Consider the following 22475-nt stretch of genomic DNA (forward strand, 5'->3'; position numbering starts at 1 on the left):
CTCATAGTGTATGTGGAGCCCTTATGCAGGTTATCTTACGCCTTTATACCATGGTAACCTTCCTGGAATATGCATTGATTGAAGTAGTTTGAGAACAGAAACTAATGACTTCTGAAAGCAGTATTGATTCAGTGAAGATGTCCAAAGCCTTCAAGCCCAAGTGCTTAAATTTAGGTATCTAAATCCAGGGCTGGCTGGCTAAGTGAGATGGTGCAATACTCATCCTTGTTAAGCACAAGCTGGCAGCACTATACTTAGCGTGGCAGAATTGCTTTGCTAGAGACAAGCTGCTGCCTCCCAGATTGGGTTGAAACCTGGTGGAGCACAATGATGGACAGTGTTATATTTGGGGCAAACTGTTTCAGAAAGAATTAACTCCAGAAGCTCTCTTGTTCAGAAAGAAATACCCATGTAAGAATGCCCAGCAAAGTTGATAAAGAAAAAGAAACGTCTTTAAGGATGCAAATTGTGTTTGGGAGAGAATAGCAAAATCGTTCATGCCCCAAGTACCTCAGAGGTTTATAGAGGGCTGCTTGGAGATCTGAGTGCTTAGGGGAGGCAATTATTCATCATTTCTGCTCATTGATATCTTTACTGGGCCTTGTTGTTCCCAGCAGCAGAGCTCGGAGGAGGAAAGCGTGGAGGGTGGCGCCCGGCAGCCAGCCTGCTCTGGGAAATTGCCCATTACTCTTGCTGTAAATCTCAGGATCTTCCTCGTTCTCTCAGTAAACATTGATTTATGAGGACCTGGATGTAGACGGACAGTTTGTGATTGGGTGTACTGCTCTCTTGTAGAGAATTTACTTCCAATCAACAGAAAATTATTTCTGAAACTTCTCTGGCCATTCGGTTCCATTAGGCAGTGGTTTGTGGGGAGGGCAGTGCCCAGGCATGCAGGAAGGCTCCGCAGACCTTTCCTGTGCTCCCCCCGAAGCCAGAGGGGACACGCTTCTAGCCCAGGCTGGCCGGGCTCCCCCGTGACCGTTTCTGGCAGCCATCACATCTGTAAAACACAGAGCGCGTTTTTACCAACCACATGTCCTAAAGTTCTGCCCATCTGTCACTCATTGTGGCTTTAGTGCTACTTGGGGGTATGGTGGATGCTGTTCCTTTCCTTCAGCGGTTCTTTTTTTCATCTGTTTTCGTTCTGCATGATTACATTCGGCTTTGTGTCTGCTCGGTATGTATTTATGTATGTTCATTTTTTAATATGACTAGAATTTAACTATCCATTCAGGACTGAAATATCCAACAGCAAACTCTGCCTCTTTGCCTTTGCTTCAATTTGCATGTGAGCTCAGGATATTTTTCCTGGTGAATATTTTTTCAGAAAATAGGTACACAGACTATGTGCCTAATGGGTGGGAAAGCTGGGTTTCAACCCTGTGGTTACAAAAGAGAAAATAGAAAATGTTCAAAGAATAATCACCAACATTTGATGTATATCCAAAGCTTATCTAGATGGGGGAGGAGATGCCTCAATCACTTAAGGTTGCCTAGTGTGTGGCAGATGAAACTTTTGGTTGTTTGTAAGTAACAAATGGATAGAGGGAACGTTAAAAGTCCAGTTCCTTCTTCTGTTTATTTATTTCTTCGAGCAACCCATCTTTTTTATTGTGAGGTGATGCTCCCTGATTCCCTTTGCAGGAACCCACGCAGGGTTCGGAGCAGGTGCAGCCAGCCCATCCGCTGTCCTCAGGCAGGCAGGTGAGCTGCAGCACGGCCCTTGCCCAGCCTCTGCTCCATTCAAGGCTGCACGGGGACGTTCTGCTGGCTGGGGACACGGCTGCCGGTTCTGTGTCCTCTGTTGGGAAGTGGGGAGACCAACAGCTGCGCCTTTCACAGATTTCTTCTCCTTCTTCTGCATTGCCCTGTCTGGAGCAAGCAGCACCGTGGCTTTTGAAAGAAAGGGGTGTTTGTGATAGTCGTTCTGTTTGGAACTTTCACACCTTTTCACTGAGCATCTGATAGAGGGGACAGTCACTCCATCTCTCTGTTCGCCCTTTATTGATAAAGGCAATACAGTCCTGAAATTTTGTCAAAACCTTCACACAGATGATAATCTTGTCTGTGATACATAAAGTCTGATCACTGGTAAATGATGCCTTCCCAGAGGACATCAGAACGTCACAGTGTCTCTGAGAGATTGGTGAATTGCTGACTTACTTAATTCCCATTCAGATACTTACTTGGAACTGGTTCCAGATGAACACTGAGGAGTTTTTCCCCTTCCCCTAGGTAGTTCATAGTCAGACAAGTGGTTGCAGTGTAGTGGAATTGTTGAAATATCCCCTCTCCTTATCACTGTCCCTTCACCTGAAATGTAATTAGCGACTATGTGAGCACCCTGAGCCCATTTTCATGCAAAACTGGGTTAATGTCAGCTAGTACCAGGGGAAGAGTAATATCTCACACCTCAAACTCTCACAGAAATATTTCTCACTGTGCTTTTAGTTCACGAGCTGGTTGCTTAACACCATAAGGTATTTTGCTGTGTCAATTTGTATACGTTAATCAGCTTATCTTGTTAAAAAAAAAAAAAAAAAGGAGGAAGAAACATCAAGCCCCCCAGCTGCTCTGAATTCCTCATCTTAGATGATGGGAACAGGAGCCCAGCAGGGATTTTCTCTAGCCAGCAGCTCGCCTTGTACACGGTTCACTCAGTGGGGTTCCTTTCTGTTAGTCCTTTTCACTCACTTCCATTTCAGAGGCATTCAAGAGCTATGTGTATTCCCCCCACCACTTCTCCCCCCCAAGTCAAATCACAAAGAAAGCTGCAATCAAGCAAACTTTTCAGACTCTCTCTTTGGAGACTGGCACAGTGAGGTTCAAATGGGTTCAAACGAGAATAAAGTGGGACTGGGCAGGAGGAGGACAAGCGGATTCGGAGGTAAAATTGAGCAAATCAGACAGTAGAAAGTTTCAAAAGTTCTTGGAAGGCAAATGGTTATAAAAGTAATAAAAACGAAAACCTGGTTGTGATAGAGGAGTAACGTGGAGGTCAGGGTGAGTGCAGTTTTGGACAATGTGTTGGCCACACTATGGTTTTGAAAGAAAGGATAATGATTCACCCAGCTGAAGGATTTCTATGAGGAACAAGCAGTGGGGAGTAGAGGTTTTTCGGTTCCTAGAAGATTCGCACAATGTTCCTTGCCTGATTGTTATTGTCAGGTTGGTGAGTATTTCTACTGATGGTTACTTCAGCCTCGAAAGGGAGTAGCCTTACTAAGCACACACAGATTTTTAATTGGATATTCCAGCTGGTGAGAAGGTTTTACATTTTCCAGGTTTCTTCCTGTTTGCTTCATTGAGTTCACAGAATGAAAGTCCACCCTTCTGCAAGGTTCATTCCTTATAGAAATTATCCCTGGGTTTCCTAACCAAGCAAGCAGCATATCGTTATAGAAAAAAGGGCGCATCAGCTGAGACTCCATGTCCCCTAAGCTGTAACTTGATGGGCAGATGATACCCTGTGGGGTACCTACAGCAATTGCTTATTGGAAATAACAAAATTCAAAAAATACTTGGGTATTTTAGCTAGTGTTTACTTCAGTATTCTTTATTTTTCTGCATATAAAACATGGCCACAATGGAGTAGAATGAGAAACAAGTCATGCCACCACTGACCACAAGCAAATCGTGCGGATGCAGGAATTTACCAGTCTCTGGGTTATTGTATAACTGTGCTTTAGAAGAAAAAATAGACTTCATCACTGCTATGGCCCCCTGACTTCTGTGTAATGTTTTTTCAGGGTACCAGATCTCCTGGGAGGTATATGGCAGGAATGAATCTCGCCTTGCCCGCACGCTACCCAACACGACGCTGGAGTACAAGATCACCGGGCTGTCGTCTCTCACCACCTACACCATCGAGGTGGCAGCTGTGACTGCAAAAGGCAGTGGCTGGGTCACGTCCTCCACCATCTCTTCTGGTGTACCCCCAGGTTGGTGAAACTGCATTGAAGCAAATTAATATGGGCTGATTCTTCATGTATCTGTGTTCCAAAGATCACAAATTACTTTGGTTCAGTAATAATAAAAATGGTTTTATTTATAAAACATCTGAATTCTTTACTGCGTTAATACAAATTTAATTTTTAGAACAGATTAAAACATCAACATCAGCACACTTGCAATTTGAGATTACCGGAAAGTTGAGGCTGTTTAATACAAATACAGAAAAACTTGTAGGGATGGCAGAAGGAATGAACAAAGTAATAAAGTGGATACAATACAGAAATTCTTGACATTTACAAAGTAACATAAGAATGGAGCCTGAATCAGTTCAGAAAGGATTGCTTAGGGGAAAAACAGAGTTTGGGTGATGCTGAAAGGGAAAGGTTTTTCCATTTTTATGTAGTATAGCTTATGTCACCTAAGAGAGGACAAGTATAATGAAACTAAAACCTTATTTCTATGATCTGAGGGTTGTGGCCTGAGAAACATTTGGGAGGAGAGAGTCCTGTACTGCCTTGTCTGAGTTGCCATTTGGGCACTTGTAAATTTAACCTTGTTGCATTTCGGTTTTCAAATTCTATGCTCTCCCTATCCACTAGAGAAAGCAAACTAAAAAGCCAATTCATACCTCAGACAAACTGTTTCAGTTAATTTATAACTTACATAAGTAGAATTTTCCAAAGTGGAGCGGTTATTGTACATCACTGAGGGTAATCCAGTTTTTCTGTTTTCCGGTATTTTTGAACTTTTCTGTATGTCTTGAAGTATGTTTGCCTTTCTTTTCCCTAATCATAGGTAACTGTGACAAGTTGTAGACTGGATCAATGCCATGCTCCCTGTTGTTAGCCAGATAACAGCATTATCCGACTTGGTCAGGGTTAGTTTATCGATCGTAGCTCCCACAAATGTGAACTAAGAACCAAGAAATACTGTGCATTTATGCATACTTGAAATATATGCCAAAAAGCAAAAAGCTGCCCTTTTTTTGCCTGTTGCATGTGGACATAGTACAACATTATGAATGATTACTGATTATAACAGTAATTTCCATTACTTATGAATGCAGGTACTATTGGGAATTTATTCTAAACAATCTATATTTAATCTCTTTCCTGGGCTTGCTTTTGTTGATAATACAGATAATATTAAAAATGTAAATGCTGCTGTAAGCTTGACTGATGTGAGGCAAAGATCTGATTGGAACTGCGGATTTTTCCTCATAGAAGGTCACCCTCTTTATTTGCAACAGAAATTTTTAAAGAAATTATCTACTTTATTCAGGCATCAGAAATGCCCTCTAAACCCCATCTATTACAGGTCAATACAAGAATCACACAATCTTCCCCATACACTACCCAAACTTGTGAGTCTTTTTCTGTTGTTAATACATTAAACTTGTATTCACTCTAAGAAGTAAATGCAAATTATTGACATTTCATTCTGGAGAAAGAGAAGTACTGTGGGATTAGGTGACTTGGCAAGTGACTGGCAGATGTGGAGCTGGGAAGTACCTTCCCCGCTGAGCCATCATGCTTTGTCAGTTGGGCAGCTTCTCTAAAACAGTAGCTGTAATTCTGTAGATGGGCGCTTTCTTTCCTCGTTCGATCTATAAAAATGTGGTGCGTTCTCAGAGCAGCAGAAATAGTAACACTGTATGTAATGCTCTGCCAAAAAGAAAAAAAAAAAACAACCAACAGTTATTTTCCTTATTATAATCGTTAGCAAGGTATTTTATATGCTGCAACACTGAACGTCAATCTGTGTTACCGGGCCAAAGACAAAGAGCGTTTCCACCTCCCGTTTCTATTTCTTCAGAACTTCCAGGTGCTCCATCCAACCTGGTGATTTCCAACATCAGCCCTCGCTCTGCCACGCTTCAGTTCCGCCCAGGGTACGATGGCAAAACCTCCATCTCCAAGTGGATAGTCGAAGGCCAGGTACGTCCCTCACAAAACAGCTCTTTATGAAGTTTCTGAAGGCTTAAAAATGGTCTAGATAGCGAGTTGTTGTTTAGATTACAGGTTTTGTTTACTTTTGGATCAAAGCTCTTCAGTAAATGGCCTGGTGGTAGCTGTGCAGGGGTTCCTGGAAAGGTTGGGAATGCAAGGGAGCTCGAGAGGCTTAGCTGAGAAATGTCTGTGCAGGAGCCAGTGAGAAAAGGGTCATGTGAATGCTGTAGCTTCTGTTCAAAGGAACAAAAAAAGGAAAAAAGGTAGATATTTTATATATATGTGTATATATATATGTATACAAAGGTGAGAATGCTTATCCTTTAAATAATTTATGTGGGGTTTTGTAAAGCAGCTTTGCTTACGTTCAGAAGAACACCAAATGCATCATCAGCAACACATACAGCAAAACTTAAGTCCATCCATTTATTTCAAAAAGAATTTGAAACCTGTTTTTAGGTTCTGTTAGGTGTATTTTCAAACCAGGTGCAAACCTGGAATTATCTCAGTCAGAAGTATAGGAAGAATTGCACTGAACAGTAAAGATACCATTATTCATGAGTCTGAGTGTGTTTTTCTCTTATAATGGATTGTGCTGAGTTTTTCTATCCAGGCCTCTAGATGTGAATAGGATGAATTCTCTTCTTCATCAGATTTAAACAATATCCCTCTTTCTGCTGTCATTATGCCTTGGAAGAGTTATATATTCCTCATTTGTTCTTCTGACAGATGAGATTTGCTTCCTCCTTTCCACCCACAGAGCTTTATAAATAATATAATCTGTTTTTAAGACCAAATGTTGGACTACTTAAATCACCGTCACCACTTGGATGTGTTGATACAATCACTTCACTTGGTAATGAGATCACTGTGAACGAGTTGGTACATTTTGTACCATTTACATACACACTATTGCATATCATGGAATTAAACACTCCACACCCTTAATATGGTGGCTTGGCACATTCTGAGAAGCATTTTTGTGGTGGAGCACCACTTTGATATTGCTAGAGATCAGTTAATTCTGTGAGTTGCAGAACACCACCAAAGTGAAGTAAATGTGAATGCTTAAAAACAGCGATAGTAATTACCACGATGTTCATCTGCATCCTTGAAGAGCCCTGAGTACAAATAGTGGTTAGAGGGTTCTTGGCATGCAGGAAGGGAAGAGAGGAACTTTCTTGTTCACAGACCCTCATCAACATCTCATGCATTGCTAGGAAAGTCAAGGGGTTAGTGGTTCTGATAGAACCTGGATCCAGGAATGAGAGATCTTCATTTGGGGCAGGAGCACAGCCAAAGTCTTTGCGGAGTCTGGGCAGTTCTTTTCACCACAGCTACCCTGCAAGTTCCTTCTGCACCGTACCTCACTGTTTAGCTTTGGCATAACAAGAAAAGTTGTTCAAAGTGGGTTTAGTTAAAAAAAAAAAAAAAATCCTGCTCACATGATTAACAAAAGTCTTTTTGTGTATGCAGAGAAATTAGTGACTCCTTAAGGATGAAGTAAATCCTGTTTCCAGGTAACAGCTGCATATAATCCTATGTTCACAGCCCCTTTCTGCCAACACTCTACTCAAATTCTTTCTTAAAGTGGGATTTTGCAGCACCTTCAGTCAATCCAAACCACAGTTCTTGTTGTCCTGCTCTCATTCCTTCTTTTCATCCCCATCACTCTTACCAAGACTTCCTTACTCCTGCCTTCTACATGCACTGATTCTGGTGTGATCATACCTGGAGCTGCTACAAGACTTGGTCCAGCCGAGAACAAATGAGTTTCAGACAGATCGACTCTGTGCAGGCTGCGTGTGATCAGAAGAGCACCGTTGCAAGGACAGGGGATGGAGACATGGTAGTGGGAGCAGAGATGAAAGGGGGAATGCCTCTGTCCTGACTTGGACCTAAGTTGCCTTGGACCTGCCCTCTGGACTGCACAGGTTTCCCTGCCTACCTTTCAAAGGCACACAAGCCTTCACAAAACAGCTGCCAGTGACACCCCAGCATTCACTTGTGCCTTCCACGTACTCTGTTCCAAGCGGTGATGTCTGTGCTGGGATGTAGGCTGCTGTTGCAATGTGTATTTTGGCATGGACAACCATCTTTGTTCCTTAGGACTAGGTTAGCTTGAAGGGCAGCAGTTATACCCAACCTACAGTGGTATTTTCTAAACAGAAACGTGTGGAGGATTTTTTCTTTCGGGATCTTTCATTCACTGGCCCATGTACAGCCTTTAATAGCACTGTTAAGTGTTTCATGCCTTATCATTAAATTAAAAACCACTTAAGGTGTGGGCTTGCATAATGTGATTTTAAAACAGGTGGTTTTGCTGAGCGATAGGATCACATTTAAACCCTTAATTTGTATGTTCTAGTGTACTTTGCAATTAATCAGTTAAATTAGAGAATAAAGATTCTCTCTGAGCAGGTATGGGGACTACATCTCCACCCATTTGCACGTTTTTTGACCATTAGCCTTCCTGAAAGTTTGCAACAAGGTGCAGAGTAGCAGAAAACAGCCAATAGCTTGGGAAAAAAAACCCATGTTGTAGTTAGTACAAAATCTCGTACAGCACGATCTGCCCTGGGAGGAGGAGAATCAAGCTGATCTCCTACACAGCTCTGTTCTCTTTGCACTGTACTTCTGCTGCTGGTGTCTTCATGGCAAAGCGTGGCCAACAACTACTGGCTGCTGTCGTGTACTTCATCTGCGTCCCCCCCTGTACAGCTGGGTGGTGGCTTTGCATTGGACATCCCTTGTGTATTACATCATCTCTTCCATCTCTACTGGGAATATCCCCTTTACTCTCCATGTCTGAGTCCTTACAGACAAACTTCAGCTCTTCTCTATTCCCACCCAAACAGCTGCCGCCAGCAGGTTTGCCACCTTGGTTTCTCTGTGGTAGAAAGCTTCCTTCATAAGGGCAGGTCTAGAAAATCTTCCAAGTCTTCCATTTTGGCTGGGTGCCATTTTTTGAAGTCTGATACTTCATGAACAATTTAGATGCAAAACACAGCTGGGAATTCCAGTTGACATGAAATTTTGTACATCTGGCCTTGGCTTCTGCTTTTTGTGCTAGGGTGTAAGTTCATGGGAGCCACTGTGGAACTAATTCTCAATTATGTCAACGAACATGAGAGGGGAATCAGGTCTTTAAGATTGTAGTGTTGGTAGGTACTGAAATATCAAGCATCAAAAATCCTATTTCTGTGTTTCTAATGAAGCTACATTCTGTACTTCTGAAGGGATTTCTTAAAAATCACCACACTCTTTGTTTTTCTTCTTTACATTGGACTCAGAGGAGTGGAGGAAACTGGATTTCCAAATGGATAACTACAAAAATGTATCAATGCTATTTAAAAAATATTTCTAACATTGTTTTTGCATTACATACAGTATAATTTAAAGAGAAGAGGGTCTAATGTGATATAAAGGTTCTGCTGACACTTGGTCAGAGGGACCAGCAGTAACTGCCTTGTGGCACTGACACTCACAGGTAACGTGCTCATCCCCAAAAATGTCAGTAAATCCTTCCAACCATCCTGTACTCTCAGATGCAGTTAGAGTATAGATTATAAACGTTTTTTCTGGCAATTGGCAACCAAGAATGATCGTGAATTCCTGTTGTTGTTCACGTGGTTCCACGTTTGCACTCTATCTGCTGCAATCCAGTTTCAGCTTATTTTTCTCAGACTGGATTTTTCCTGGGGTTTTGTCAGGCAAAGGACATAGGTGATATCATCAGGACAGAGCCTTGGCGGTTGCTGGGCTAATTAGAAAAGCTGGGCTACCTTCTGCCAATTTTGATGTGGTTTTGTGGTGCTTAGTGGTGGTGTTGAGGCAAGAGAAGACCTGTGGAATGAACAGCTTAAGGCCACTGGTGAAGAGCTATCGCGAGTCATGGAGCCATGAGTGTATGGGCTAATAAAGAAAGTGGCTTGGCTTGAAGTCTTTCTGCCATTTCGAAAGAGATTTTGTATGAATATCATGGTGAGCAGTAGGAGAGTTTTAAAGTAGTAAAACCTTTTAAGTAGTACCACTGCATTCACTTGTAAAGCTGTGAGTTGGGAAAGTAAGTCTGTAACTTTTAACCATGAATTTATCAGGTTTTGTGGGTTAAGTCAGTGACCCAGATAGGATTCATCCATTGTATGAGGTGATTCTCTTGTTGTCATTTTTACTTCAGAGCTGGTAAATAAAGTGTCTGAAACTCTGACAATTTTATGCCTTTGCCAATCTTTAAATCAGAAATGGCTGAATCGATTTAAGGATTTTGTAAGAAAAAAAATTGCACCCATGCTGACATCCTGTGAACCGAATTTCTCCCAAAGTGATTTCAAATGTGTGAGTTATGGACCTCTATAATGAAAAGTCTGACATATCTTGAACTATAGTAGAACACAGGGTACCTCTATAATGTACAGAAACATTGTGTTTTCCTTTCCTGCAGTTAGTACTTCATAACCGTTCAAAATTTGGGAAGCATTACTGTCTTATAGAAAATACCCCAGCAAATTATTTTTTCATTCCAAATTTTAATTATTTTTTGTTTCATTTAAGTAAAAATCCTGCAACTTTGCTCATAATAGTGCATTCAATCAGGAAACGTTAAGTCACTCTATAAAATATGTAACATTTTCCTTTTTAGAAATGGAGAAACCAAATGCATAGAGAAGTAAAGGGTTCTGACATCGCTTCCAGTGTTGTTTAATACTGTCTCATTGCTGTAATAAATGAATGTGCCCTTTTATTGAATGTAGTGCCTTGGGAACTGCTGAGAGATGGGGATGAATATGTGCTGATTTGTGATGGCTGATGGTATTGAGAGTTACATGAAGTGTCTTGGTGGACATAGGTGTGTTTATTGTGGCAGTACTGAGGTCCCCTGTGGATGGTGGCCCTGTTGCGTGGAGAACTGCTGAGATGCAGAGAGCCTTTCTTAAGGTTTTTTTCAGCTGACCGTAACAAAAAAGCAGTCGGTGTTCTCATCTGCCTCCTAAAACAGTGTGTGCATGACTGTGTGTGCATCTGTCAACAAACATGATCCTTTTCTGATGTTTGCACACGCTGTTATCCAAAACACAGTGGCAAGAGAGAAGCCTCGATGTTAACTTCATTTTATGCAGAGCAGCTCATAGTGGACTCTCTTTGCCCCTCAAAGGACTCTTTGATCCTTACCACTGCCCATAGTTCTTCTTGCCCCGTGGGAATCTCTTTGTACTCTGATTCTTGAAACTGATACGATTCCTCTGATCTGACATCAGAGTGTTTCAACAAAAATAATTTCCTTTTCCTTCAAGGGCCTGGAACTTGGTAATCTACTATAGATCTTGCAGAAGTTGAAAATATAGAAATCCATCACTGAAGGTTCTCTTCCAAGACTCCTTTCTGATATTGTTGCTAAATAAATGAAACTTGTTTTGGGTGACATTGACCTAGAATTGCTTGGCCACGCAAGTCAGACAGAGGTCATGCAGAAGTCGCCGGGCTGGTCACCAAGCTACCCTACAGCTGTCCGCCTTTCAGTCCTCTTGGATTGGGAAATCTCCTCACACAAGAAACACACTCTTAAAATATATTACTGATTTCAGTAGAAGAGCTAACCATTTGAGTTAGTTTCTCAAATGCTGGCACCAGATACTGAGAACATTACAAGGTGTTATTCTAACTAAAGCAAGTTCCCTGATACATTTTTCTTAAAACCTTTTGCTGAATCACAGAGCTATGCCTGTGGTTGATTTTTTTTTTTTCCTGCTTCCCTGTCACTACCTTTCAGCAAAAAAAAGTCTTAAAAGCAGTTAATTGGGACTGGCTGGGCTCCTGCTTTTCCCAGGGTCCCCCACCTCCCAGTACAGGTAGTGGCCGCCTGTTTACCAGCTGGCTCCTGAGCTTGGGAACCATCAAGATGCCTGGCTCGGTTGGCATCTGCTATTTGCTCGTAGGCTGCACCCATCATTCCTACCAGGGAAAGCATTCATAACCAGAAAGCTGCCTCCTGGGGTGACTTTCAAGGGGCTTGCCATAGTCCTGGGCACACAGAAGCTTTTGCTTCTTCTCAATCAGAAAAGATCCTTAATATTTCCACCTTTGCAGCCAGCTGGAAAATGCCTAGCTGCAAAACAGGTGGGGGGGGTGCAGTCCTCTCAAGCTTGAGTCAATGTCAATTGTTCACAGCTCTGTGGGCCTCTGGGTCTGAACCATGTGGTCCTTAATGTGTATTAATGACCTGCCTGCTGCTGCAGAACAAATGAAACCTGTGGTCGGTTTTGGAGGGGTTTTTTTGCTATGCAAGAAATATTTTAAAAAGCTCTTACTGTTGTTAGAATACAAAAAGATGACTAACTCGCTACTGGAGATTATTTGCAGCTTCCAAAGCACCATGGATTTTGCTATACAATTACTGCAGCACTTTGAAGTGATGCTGTTAAGAGCCAGGAGTTTTGCAAAAATAAGCGTTTACTATAGACTTTCTACAGTATTAATCAAAAACTCTTTTAAAAAGTGTTCTCGATTTCCTTGACTGAAATCAACCATCTCTTCCTTTCTTTGTTTGTGTAGGTTTTTTGTTTTGTTTTGTTTTGTTTTTTTTTAATTTTCCTGATCATCTCTCTGTTCTCTGGGTTCAGTTTAGGGCTGCTCTGTTTTACCACGCAGACCTGCCTCAACTTGCTTCCTTTATGCTTTTGCATCCATGGACTTTGCTAAAATTTATGAAGCTCAGTTGGGACCGGGGATTTTAAAAGGCCCGTAATCTTCACTGACATCTATTTTAAATGTTGTTTGATGTGTGGCAGTGTCCTTGATAACCAAAAAGGCTGAAAGGCCCATCAAGACCTGTGCAACCATGTCCCTCTGAAAGCCAGCCCTCTGCTGGGAAGCTCACAGAGGCTTCTTTTCACCAGTGCAATGCAGGACTTATTTCTTTGGCCTAAATTGCCGTGTGTCATTTCTTCATGCACAAACATAAATATGCAGCACATCAAATCCTGGGTGAGCGAAGAACTAAAACATCTATAAATAAATCAGGCTGCTTCTCCTGAAGGGGAAAAAAAATAATGAGTGAATGAAACCTAATTTTCTCTTTGAAGCACTTGGGGTGTGCTGGATACTTTGGGCTGGGTTGCCTATCGAGCGCTTTGGCAGTGTCTGTGGCCATAACTTGTCCACAGAACTTGTAAGGGATCTGTTTAAAAAAGATTAAAGCAAATAGCTCTTTACACAGCGCGTTGTGAGCTTCTGGAATTTGTTGCCACAGCAGTCTGTAGGAGTAGATAGTGTCTGTAAGTTTAAAAAAAGGATTAGGCATCTTTGTGGATATGAAGTCTGTAGACAGACACAAAAGGGCATAGCTGCCCCTGTACCCCCCAGTATCCTTCAGCCCGCGGTTGTGGGCGCCGGGGTAGGCCGAGGGAGCTGCACTACATGTCCTAGGGCTGAAACATGGGGGTAATCGTGCACAGTGTTCGGGAATCACATCATGGAGTCGTGTTTAAGATCTCCTGTGTCTCAACGCTTGTGAAGCCCAGCCACACGCCACCCCTTTTCTGTCTCCTTCTCCGCATGCCTGCCATGCTTACACACTGCCCGGGCTGCTGGCACGGTGTCTGCGGGGCCCGGGTCACACACTGGCCTGGCTGTCATGCCCTGTTGGCTTCCTTTTAGGCCCTGATTCATCTTCATTTTATCTCCAGAAAGCTGTATGGAAAGTAATGCTCTCTGTTCTCATCACCATTTTGTCCCTTCTAAGACTGCTGTAGCTGAGGGATGGTGTTGAGTAACATGTTGTAATTAATTAAGACAAAGGATTGCACATGGAAAAGTCTGGTCTAAAGTGCAAACCAGCAGATGAGGTTAAAACGTTTTTGTTCTTTGACTTTGTTCTTGTTTCTCTGTCTTCATTTCTGTGGCATTTTGCCTCCATTGAGACTCACTTAGTATGCATCAGCTCCCGTGAGTTATTATCAAGGCTATTTTTCATTTTCTTATATTACTTCTTGATACTTTTGTATTGTGGCAGCGAGATTGAACAGGGTATTAGCGCTCTCATGGTGTTTTTCTGGAAGAGATCTTATCAGAGGATCCTGATGAAGTCCCAACAGGTACAAGGAAACTTGGCTAACTTGGCTGTGTTGTTGCTTTACAAATAACTAGTGCCTTGTCATATAAAAATTAATATTAAGTGGATAATATATGTTTAGAAGCATTTGTCTTTCCACTGCTATGGTGACATACGTTGTGAAAGAGGTTATATGTATAAAATTATTTGAGAGAGATATAGAGAGATATATATATATAGTCTGTATTGTATTCCTTCTTACCTTTCCCATGAACAGGTTGGTGTCCTGGGTGATGAAGAAGAGTGGGTGAGTCTTCATGAGGTGGAGAATGAACCTGATGCTCAGATGCTGGAAGTACCAAACCTTACTCCTTACACTCATTACAGGTAAGAACAGCAGGTAATTAGCTGCAGCATGGAAAAAAATGAGTAAATAGCAGCATGCAACAGCTTTCCTAATCAGAAACAGCTGGCTGTGGCTTATAATCTGAACAAAAGGGAAAAGGTTTTCTGTTTTCATCGTTTATACTTAAAATTGCTTGTCTTATATTTTAAATTGTGATTTACATACAGTACGATTTGTAAGGTGAAAAAGGAAATCCAAGTGCACAGTGAAATGCTGTTACGAGAAACTGATATCCTCTGACTTCCCTCATCTAAAGGGTGCACCAGTGTAACATCAGTCAGTGACAAATCAATTGTAGTTAAACTGTTGCAAACGTGTAATTACATATTTACATCAGTTTAAGCATCGTTTTATTGACTTAGCTTAATTTGGTAACATCAGTGAGATGAAACCTTTGTTTATAAGAATTTACAAAGTTAAGCTTAATAGATATATGCAATGCTCGAACTGATTGAAGTGAATCTACATGATGGGTGCACCCCAGTTAAACGAGATTGATTTTTTTGAATCAATTCAAGTGATGCGTTGCTTTAGTATAGACAAGATTTGAGAATTTGAGGTACTCAATCCTAATGAAAAATACTTTCATGCAATAGCTTGCTAATGTAAAGCCTGGTTGCAACGAGATATAGCGGCAAGTGTTAAATCAGCTTACCAGAACCTTCTCCATTCTGCGCTGGCTAAAGGGCGTATTAGCCAGCCCATGTGCTGCTGTGAGCCAGTAGCAGGAGCAACAAAGTAAAGCTTGTATAATTTACAGCTAACTCAGTGCTGGTACACTAATTTTCTTCCTTTAGTCAGAAGCCTAGGAACATAGTGAATTTCTCACAAACTCTCCTCTGAAGTGTTTTACACCTTATCCTCTAGAGCTAAACATTTTACTAAAGGCTCTTTGAAAATTTTGAGCTTGGGCAGAGGTTTAGGAAAATTATCTTCAGCTAGAGAAGATTTTGCTGCCCTCATAAAGGCGGATCCTTCAAGCTGAAGAAGCAGAGGTGAATAGTAAAGTGCAGGTCAGACCAGAGTTCAGCGTTCAACGTCCATGCAAAATAGGAAAGACTTGCACGCCAAGCAGGGGTATGGAGAAATGTCTTTGGGATAAAAAATCCTGAGGAAGAGTATGAGGAATTTGGGGTGGTTGGTTTTTTTTCCGTTGTTAAACTTCTTGGTTTATTTTACATCCCGCATCTCTCTTGCATCCATTGAATTCTGGAGTGATCCCAGTTATACAGGAATCTTTACACTTCCAGCTCTCCTCTGATTTTTCCATCCTAAGCAGCCCCTTGAATTTTGCCTGGTCTTTTTCTCTCATGCATGCACAGACACGAGCTTTTTTGGTTTTATTTCAGTATTAAGCAATTGTATATTATTTTTTTGAAACTTAGAAAGTTGTTGTCGAATGGTTTTGTTGTCTTCTGGTCAGCTTTAGTCATTGCCCACCGAGGAAATACATTGCCAGAGCTAATTATCAGACTGCATATTTATCGACCAGCTTCTTCTCTATATTTTGTGCCACTGTCTGAGAGTGAAATCAAGGACAGCATTTGTTTAATGTGTTTCCTTTAATGCATTTTCTAGGGAGATCAGAGCAGATAAACAAATGCAACTATATTGGCTAGCTCACCCTTTTCCCAAGCTCAGTCATTAGGTCCAAAAATTGTTTAGTATGAACAGGTCATGTATTTATGTGCCAGTGCTGGATACCGCTAATTGCTTGTGACGGGTGAGAGTATCTGAAATGTACAGCACGTCTTAATTATTTTGTGCTTCCTGGAAAAAAGATTTCTCTAAATCTTTTGTGACCCAATAGGGATTTCTTTTGTAGAAGAGATGGTTTCAAGCAGACAGGGTATTTTTTAAAGACGTATAGCCATATTAAATAACTTAATCTTTCTTGTGCAGGAAGGCTGAAAATGCAGCACGGGGATAAATCAGCTTCTTTCAACCAGTAATTGAGGGGAAATGTTATCACTAGTATATTTTTTATATTGACAAGGAATGAGAATATCCAAAGTTTGATATTTTAATACCTTTCTGAATGTATTGTACAAGCGTTGGAAGAGAAAATCACTTACTGCTAGCATAAGCTCATCAGACCTGCTATAATTAACATAAATTTCTCACACAAATACCTCAGTTTCTAATAGACCCTAAGCTAATCTCATTTTCATTTTTTTAATACCTGAGAGGATCTGAAAGCAGTTACCATAAAGCATTCAGCAGTGAATACCAAGGGGACCTGCATGCAACGACCTTTGTAGAACATTCAGAAAGACCTAATTTGTATTCTTCCATCTTTTTCCTATTCTGGAAAGAGAGGTGCTATTCGCTGAGCTGGTAGAGCATGCACTGCATCTTTCCTTTGCTCCAGGTTCCGGATGCAGCAGGTGAACGTGGTGGGTCCCAGCCCACTCAGCCAGCCCTCCCGAGTCATCCAGACGCTGCAGGCGCCACCAGATGTTGCCCCTGGGAGCGTCACCGTGCGCACGGCCAGCGAGACCAGCCTGTGGCTGCGATGGGTGGTGAGCTCCGAGCAGGGCTGGGGGTGCAGGGCAGCTGGGTACCAGTGCTTGGGGTGCAGCTACTGGCCCAGGGGGTCAGGCCAGTGCTCCAGAGTGCCTTGTCCTTGCGTTCAGCATAAGGAGTAACAGCAAAATTATTTCCTTTTTCAGAATAGGCGGAAATCTGAGACTTACCTTAAGTGCCTTATTAATCACCTAAATTGCTTACTGCCACTATTTCTGCTGCTTCATCAGAGGAATATACGCCTGTGTGTAAAACCTTGGCTTTTGAGACTCCCTAGTACCACAGTCTGGGTCAACACGTGGGACAAGAATATAATACTCAAGCCAGTTTACAGTTTCCTAGGGCTCAGTTGTTTGCTTTGTACAAAACCATTCCCAGAAGGTGCACGCTGGCCATTGGCAATCATCCTGCAGGTACTGAACAGCTGTGACTCAAGGGCAGCAAAGTTTGCACATTACACTCCTGTAGGAACATTATATTTGTGAAACGATGTGGAGTTATGTGATAAAACGTAGAAAGAAATGATTAATTGTGAAGATGCAGTGATTGCTGACATTGTTGTGCCCTGTTGACTGTCTCAGTTGCCTGCAGAGTTGCCTCATTGGGATTTACTTGGCAATTAACCTGCTCCAGGATGGTTTTTCTTCTCTCCTGTTAGGCAGAATTTTCCACTGGGGTTACTGTGGTGTGAAGTTGATGAAGCACAGGTTTTCTTTTGCCCAAATGTTAGCTTTTCTGTGCATAAAATCATTATGGCTGGAAGTCAAAATCAGGCTAGAAACCAGAAGGGTTTTTCGCCCTTCAGAAAGGTATAATTTCATTTCCTCAATGGGACACTGCACTTAATTCAGAACCTTGAAAGACCAAACATCCAACTTGAAGGTGTCACCTCACTACCCATTGAAAAGCAAAGCCACTGCAGTTCGTTTGATAGGACCCACATAACTCACTCCTGGCTTTACCACATGAATAACATGCCCACATCATTAAACCTTTGGTACTAAATCCAGACCTATATGTCTCCCATCAAAATTGCCTCAAGGTTGTTTTAAGAGACTTTAAAACATTCTTAAGATTGTGCTTCCTTGCTGTGCTACCTGGAAAACTGGTTTTCATGAGTCAAAGTGTGCAGGGTTCAGGAGGAGCAAGAGCCACAGCTAAAAATGATCTGATACACCTTATGGTTATGCTTAATGACATCAGTATTTGAAATGATTTAATCTTTTTTTTCAAGACCTGTGTCTCCCTGGGAGCTGGGAATTCCTTCCTACAGAATAAGGGTCACATTTCTAGCCCTGCTTGCCTGTGGAATGCAGTCTTCTAAGCTGTGAAATGCTCATGTGGATCAAGCTTTGCCAGTGATTCAGAACTGAATCTCACCCATCCGTGGCGTCATGTAGTTAGTTTTATGGGGAAAAAACTCTAAACTTCATGAAGTAGGCTAATTATTTCATATTCTAATCTCTGAAATTGCTTGGGGAGTTAGAATACTAGAATAAATCTCTGCTGATAAATGAGTAGGCAGAGCGTCAGTAAAAACAGTAAAAAGTGTACGATAAATGAATTTGTCACATGCTTCAGCAATTTATCATTCCTATCCATAATTAATCACAAAGCTCTGAAATATATTGTATTCATATCATCTCTGTTGATACACCCACAGCAAATGGCATAGTTCTGTAAGCATATCTATTTGGTTCAAAACTAAAGATAAAAATGAAAAGAAAATTTCAAGCAACACAGAAATTTAGAGATTATGAAACATAAATAAGACAGAAGATCAACCTCTTGATCTTTTTTGCCTTCCTACGGCCTTAGACGAGTTCAGATAGCCTTGGTATATAGTTTGGAAAGCCTGGCAATGTGTTTCACATAGGAATGTTGTGCTTTTCTTTGTCGTTTGCCAGCCCCTCCCCGACACACAGTATAATGGCAATCCAGAGTCAGTGGGGTACAGGATAAAATTCTGGCGTGTGGATCTGCCGTCTTCCACCCTGATGAAGGTTATTAATGACCGGTTGGAAAGAGAGTACACCGTTGAAGATCTGGAGGAGTGGACAGAGTATGAACTGCAGATCCAGGCTTTCAATGCCATCGGGGCAGGACCATGGAGTGAAGTAGTGAGAGGTCGTACACGGGAGTCTGGTAAGTCAAAGCACTGTGTCTGCTGTGGAAGACACATCCCAGAACTTCAGCATTTTCTGCCCCTATGTTCATTTTTTTGTTGGCTTTTTTCTTTTTTGATGCAGGTGGGGTTTTTTGGTTGGTTGTTTTGGTTTGTTTTGTGTGTGTTTGTTGATCCATTAAATCTAAAATGAAAGAAAAAAACCCCATCTCTAGATGCACTGAAGGCAAAAAGACATATAGGCGTTCGAGGGAGTTACTTATTTTATTCCTACTCTGCTTTCATGCATAAACCTGCAGGTTATTTATTTAAAGCAAACAAAACAACCTCTCCCCATTCCTGCCCTCGTTTGGCAGCAGCACGGACAACACAAGGCGTTTGCATGCAGCCTTCTCTGGCTGAGCAGGTCTCTCATGCTTCCTCTCCCCTGCCCCAGCACCCCCTTGCCCCTCATTCTCCCCCTGTCCCTTTGTACTTGCAAGCTCAGGAGGATTTTCTCACTAGTTGTGGTTACCTGAAATTTAATTTCAAGCACCAAATATTTCTAAAAGGGCACAAGTCATTTTAAGAGAGCTGATTAGCCCTGTAGAAATAAAATAATTATCTGAGCCTTTGATGACACGTTTTCAAAACTGCCTTTTCAAATTGTGTGTACAAGGCTATATAGACATAACCTATATATAGACCTAAAGCACAAGTATGTATTGTCTAGCTGAATTGCCCATATTAGCACAGAGGCTTCAAATAGAAGGAAACCCTCAATCTCAGGCAACAACGTTTGAAAATACAAACACAAGTATTATTTTGTGAATATTGTTAGCATATTAGCATATTGTTAACGGTGAATTATTGTTAGTAGCAACAGTGAAGACAGAACTTGAAAAGCTGCTCTCTAGCTACTAACTTCCACAAAACCTATTTCTAAACATACCATACATGCACCTGATACACTAAAATCCATATTGCAAGTGAATAACAAAATTGATTACATTTATAGTTTAAAAGTTTAATAATAAAAGCTCTTTGTGACCTGCATTTATGCAAAGTTCAACACTGATATTTTTTCTTATTAATTTTTCCTATTTTTCTTCATTAAAAATGTTTTGGAATTTAATCCTATGCATACCCTGCACTTACAGATGAACATATGCGTGTCTGTGCACTCTGTACCACGCAGCACTACTTGGTAGAAAGTGTGAACGTGCTGTGCACAGCAGGATTTGGTCTGCTGGTTCAGATAACTATGCTTTGAACTAGCCAAGGAGAAGGCTAAACAAAGTCATCCCCCTCCATTAAAGTGCTGCTTTTTGGGAAGCAGTAATTGGAAAGCTATTGTCGGCATTATTTTAAACAAGGCATGTTTGCGCTGGAGTTAGAGATAGCATGAGCCAGCCAAAATAGTTTTGAAGCGTTCCGTATCACAATAAAAAGATACCACGTTCTCCACTTTCTCCTTTCTGCTGTTCTTCAAACACTTCTTTTGAAATGTAGTAAATACTAAGATTAAGTGATTTCATAAAACCTCAGGATTATAGAGCTCTTGCTCAGCATCTAAAGATCAGAGGTTACGTGTGTATTTGGCATTTTCTCTTGCAGTATTAAAAGGAGGTTGACTTGAAACTGATTGTAGGAGGCACACAGAAACTGGGATCAAAATAACACAAAGCTGTGATCTAGGCCATAAGGACTCATTTGTTTTTTTTCCATGTGTTTTCTTTGATACGAACATCTGATTTCTTGAACAGAGCAAGTCAGGGCTCAGGCTTTTGGCTGTATCTTCTCTGATTTAGAATACACAAGAAGCGCTGGCATAGCGGCAAGCTGCGTGAGAGAACTTCAGGGAATCTGTAGCTAACCTGTGTGCACAGTCAAATGGGGTTAAAATGCAAATAAAAGATATCTAAAGCCAGAGAGAAAGGTCAGAGCATTTTTAGGTCTGTCTTCTGAACTATAAGAATAATTCTGTTTATCGCTTATGTTTTCCAAGTACTTTGAAGTGTCCTAAATATATTTTTTTTTCCATTTTGTAGATAGTGTCTTAGGGAAGTTGATTTTGCCTGCTGCTGCAGATCGTAAATATCCCTCGCAGCTGGCCAGAGGTACCTTGGCCAGGATCACATGGTGATTCCTTGGCAGAACTCACGGTTCTGTGGTTTACATCGTCCAAGGAGCCTGGGAAGGCAGAGCCCAGGCACTAAATCAGCTCATGGTACCTAATGCCAGTGCGGCCACTGGAGTCCAAAATCTTTATTGAAAATAAAGCTGTACTGGAGCACTGCTGTTTATTCTAGGATATGCAATCATATCACTAATAGCTGAGCACACATGCTATAACAATAAAGGAGCATGCCATTACAGGTATGCGCCAGTTTCTGGAGCGCTTGAATATAAAATATATTGAAACCAAAGAAACTATGAGAAAATAACTAGTGCTATAGGTTTTGGTAACCCAGGCTTGAAAAATGGTTGGGAAACCCTAAAATGAAAATCTGGGGTAGGGTTGCAAGCAGCTGAAGATGGAGGGGGATGAATTAGGATTTTTAAACAGGACAGGTTTTATCCATCCAAAATGTTTTTATAATGTTAGAAATTAAATAACTCATTAAATTTTACAGTGTAAAATAACTGCAGAGTAACAAGCTCAGTTTCCACTCAATAAATTGACAATGGTAGTAGATACAATACAGAGAAAGCACAAAAATGCGAAAGACCTCTAATGTATAAGAACCACCTTGACAGGGCTGGTTTGTTTTAGCTACAAACAATTTATCTCAAATACACTTAACACAGTGCCTTAATATTTTTGGGGCCTCTAATATTTACCTACATTAATGTGTATGCTTGTCTTGCAAAATAATAGTGTGTTCGCATATCTATGGCAAGGCTCAGCCTCCTGATGCTTCATGTGCATGAAGCACTTACTGTGGACTGATGAAGCATCACCTGATAATTCAGATGTTGTGGTCCGGTGTCCCTGTGGGGATTTGTCAGTTTCTGCAAGCTGAAGATTTGGCCTGTGGGACCCAGTTTTATAGGCAAAATGGTTGCGGACTGCAGCTATGCTGCTTTTGCCGTGACCGTTGCTCTAAATTGGCACTTCCTAATTGACGTCAGAGGTACAATGCACCACTTACATTTTTACTTTGAAAAACCAGTGATGGATGTTGAGCCAAAATGAGCTGCAAAAGTGGAGAGAACTACTGCATCCCACTATCTAGCTTTCTTAGAAAGCCAGAATACAGGCTAGCTTATTAAAAGCTCCTTTTGGCCCAATTAGAGACTTAAAACCAGCATCATTTGCTATAAATCAAATGTGTCTCTGTCAGATGTAGAAAGAGGATGCATGATCTTAGACGCCAACATGGATAACCTTAAAAACTTGAGCTCTTATTGAAGTTCCAGTGCAAAGTGCCAGTAGCTGTATAATTTCCTACGTTTGATCTTCCGAAGTACATCATGCAG

General features: G+C 41.3%; 1 protein-coding gene across 4 annotated transcripts in view; it reads left to right on the forward strand.

Moving 5' to 3' along the window:
• SDK1 (sidekick cell adhesion molecule 1) overlaps window positions 1-22475 on the forward strand; it is a 418908-nt gene that overhangs the window by 316022 nt on the left and 80411 nt on the right. For all 4 annotated transcript variants that reach the window (XM_040591242.1, XM_040591243.1, XM_040591241.1 and 1 more), the window contains 5 exons: window positions 3753-3944; window positions 5773-5894; window positions 14234-14343; window positions 16734-16884; window positions 18796-19033. In XM_040591242.1, the coding sequence (XP_040447176.1) occupies window positions 3753-3944; window positions 5773-5894; window positions 14234-14343; window positions 16734-16884; window positions 18796-19033 (813 nt within the window). The remainder of the gene's footprint in view (window positions 1-3752; window positions 3945-5772; window positions 5895-14233; window positions 14344-16733; window positions 16885-18795; window positions 19034-22475) is intronic.

This window comes from Falco naumanni, chromosome 4 (genome assembly GCF_017639655.2).
Source record: "Falco naumanni isolate bFalNau1 chromosome 4, bFalNau1.pat, whole genome shotgun sequence".
NCBI classification, from domain to species: Eukaryota; Metazoa; Chordata; class Aves; order Falconiformes; family Falconidae; genus Falco; species Falco naumanni.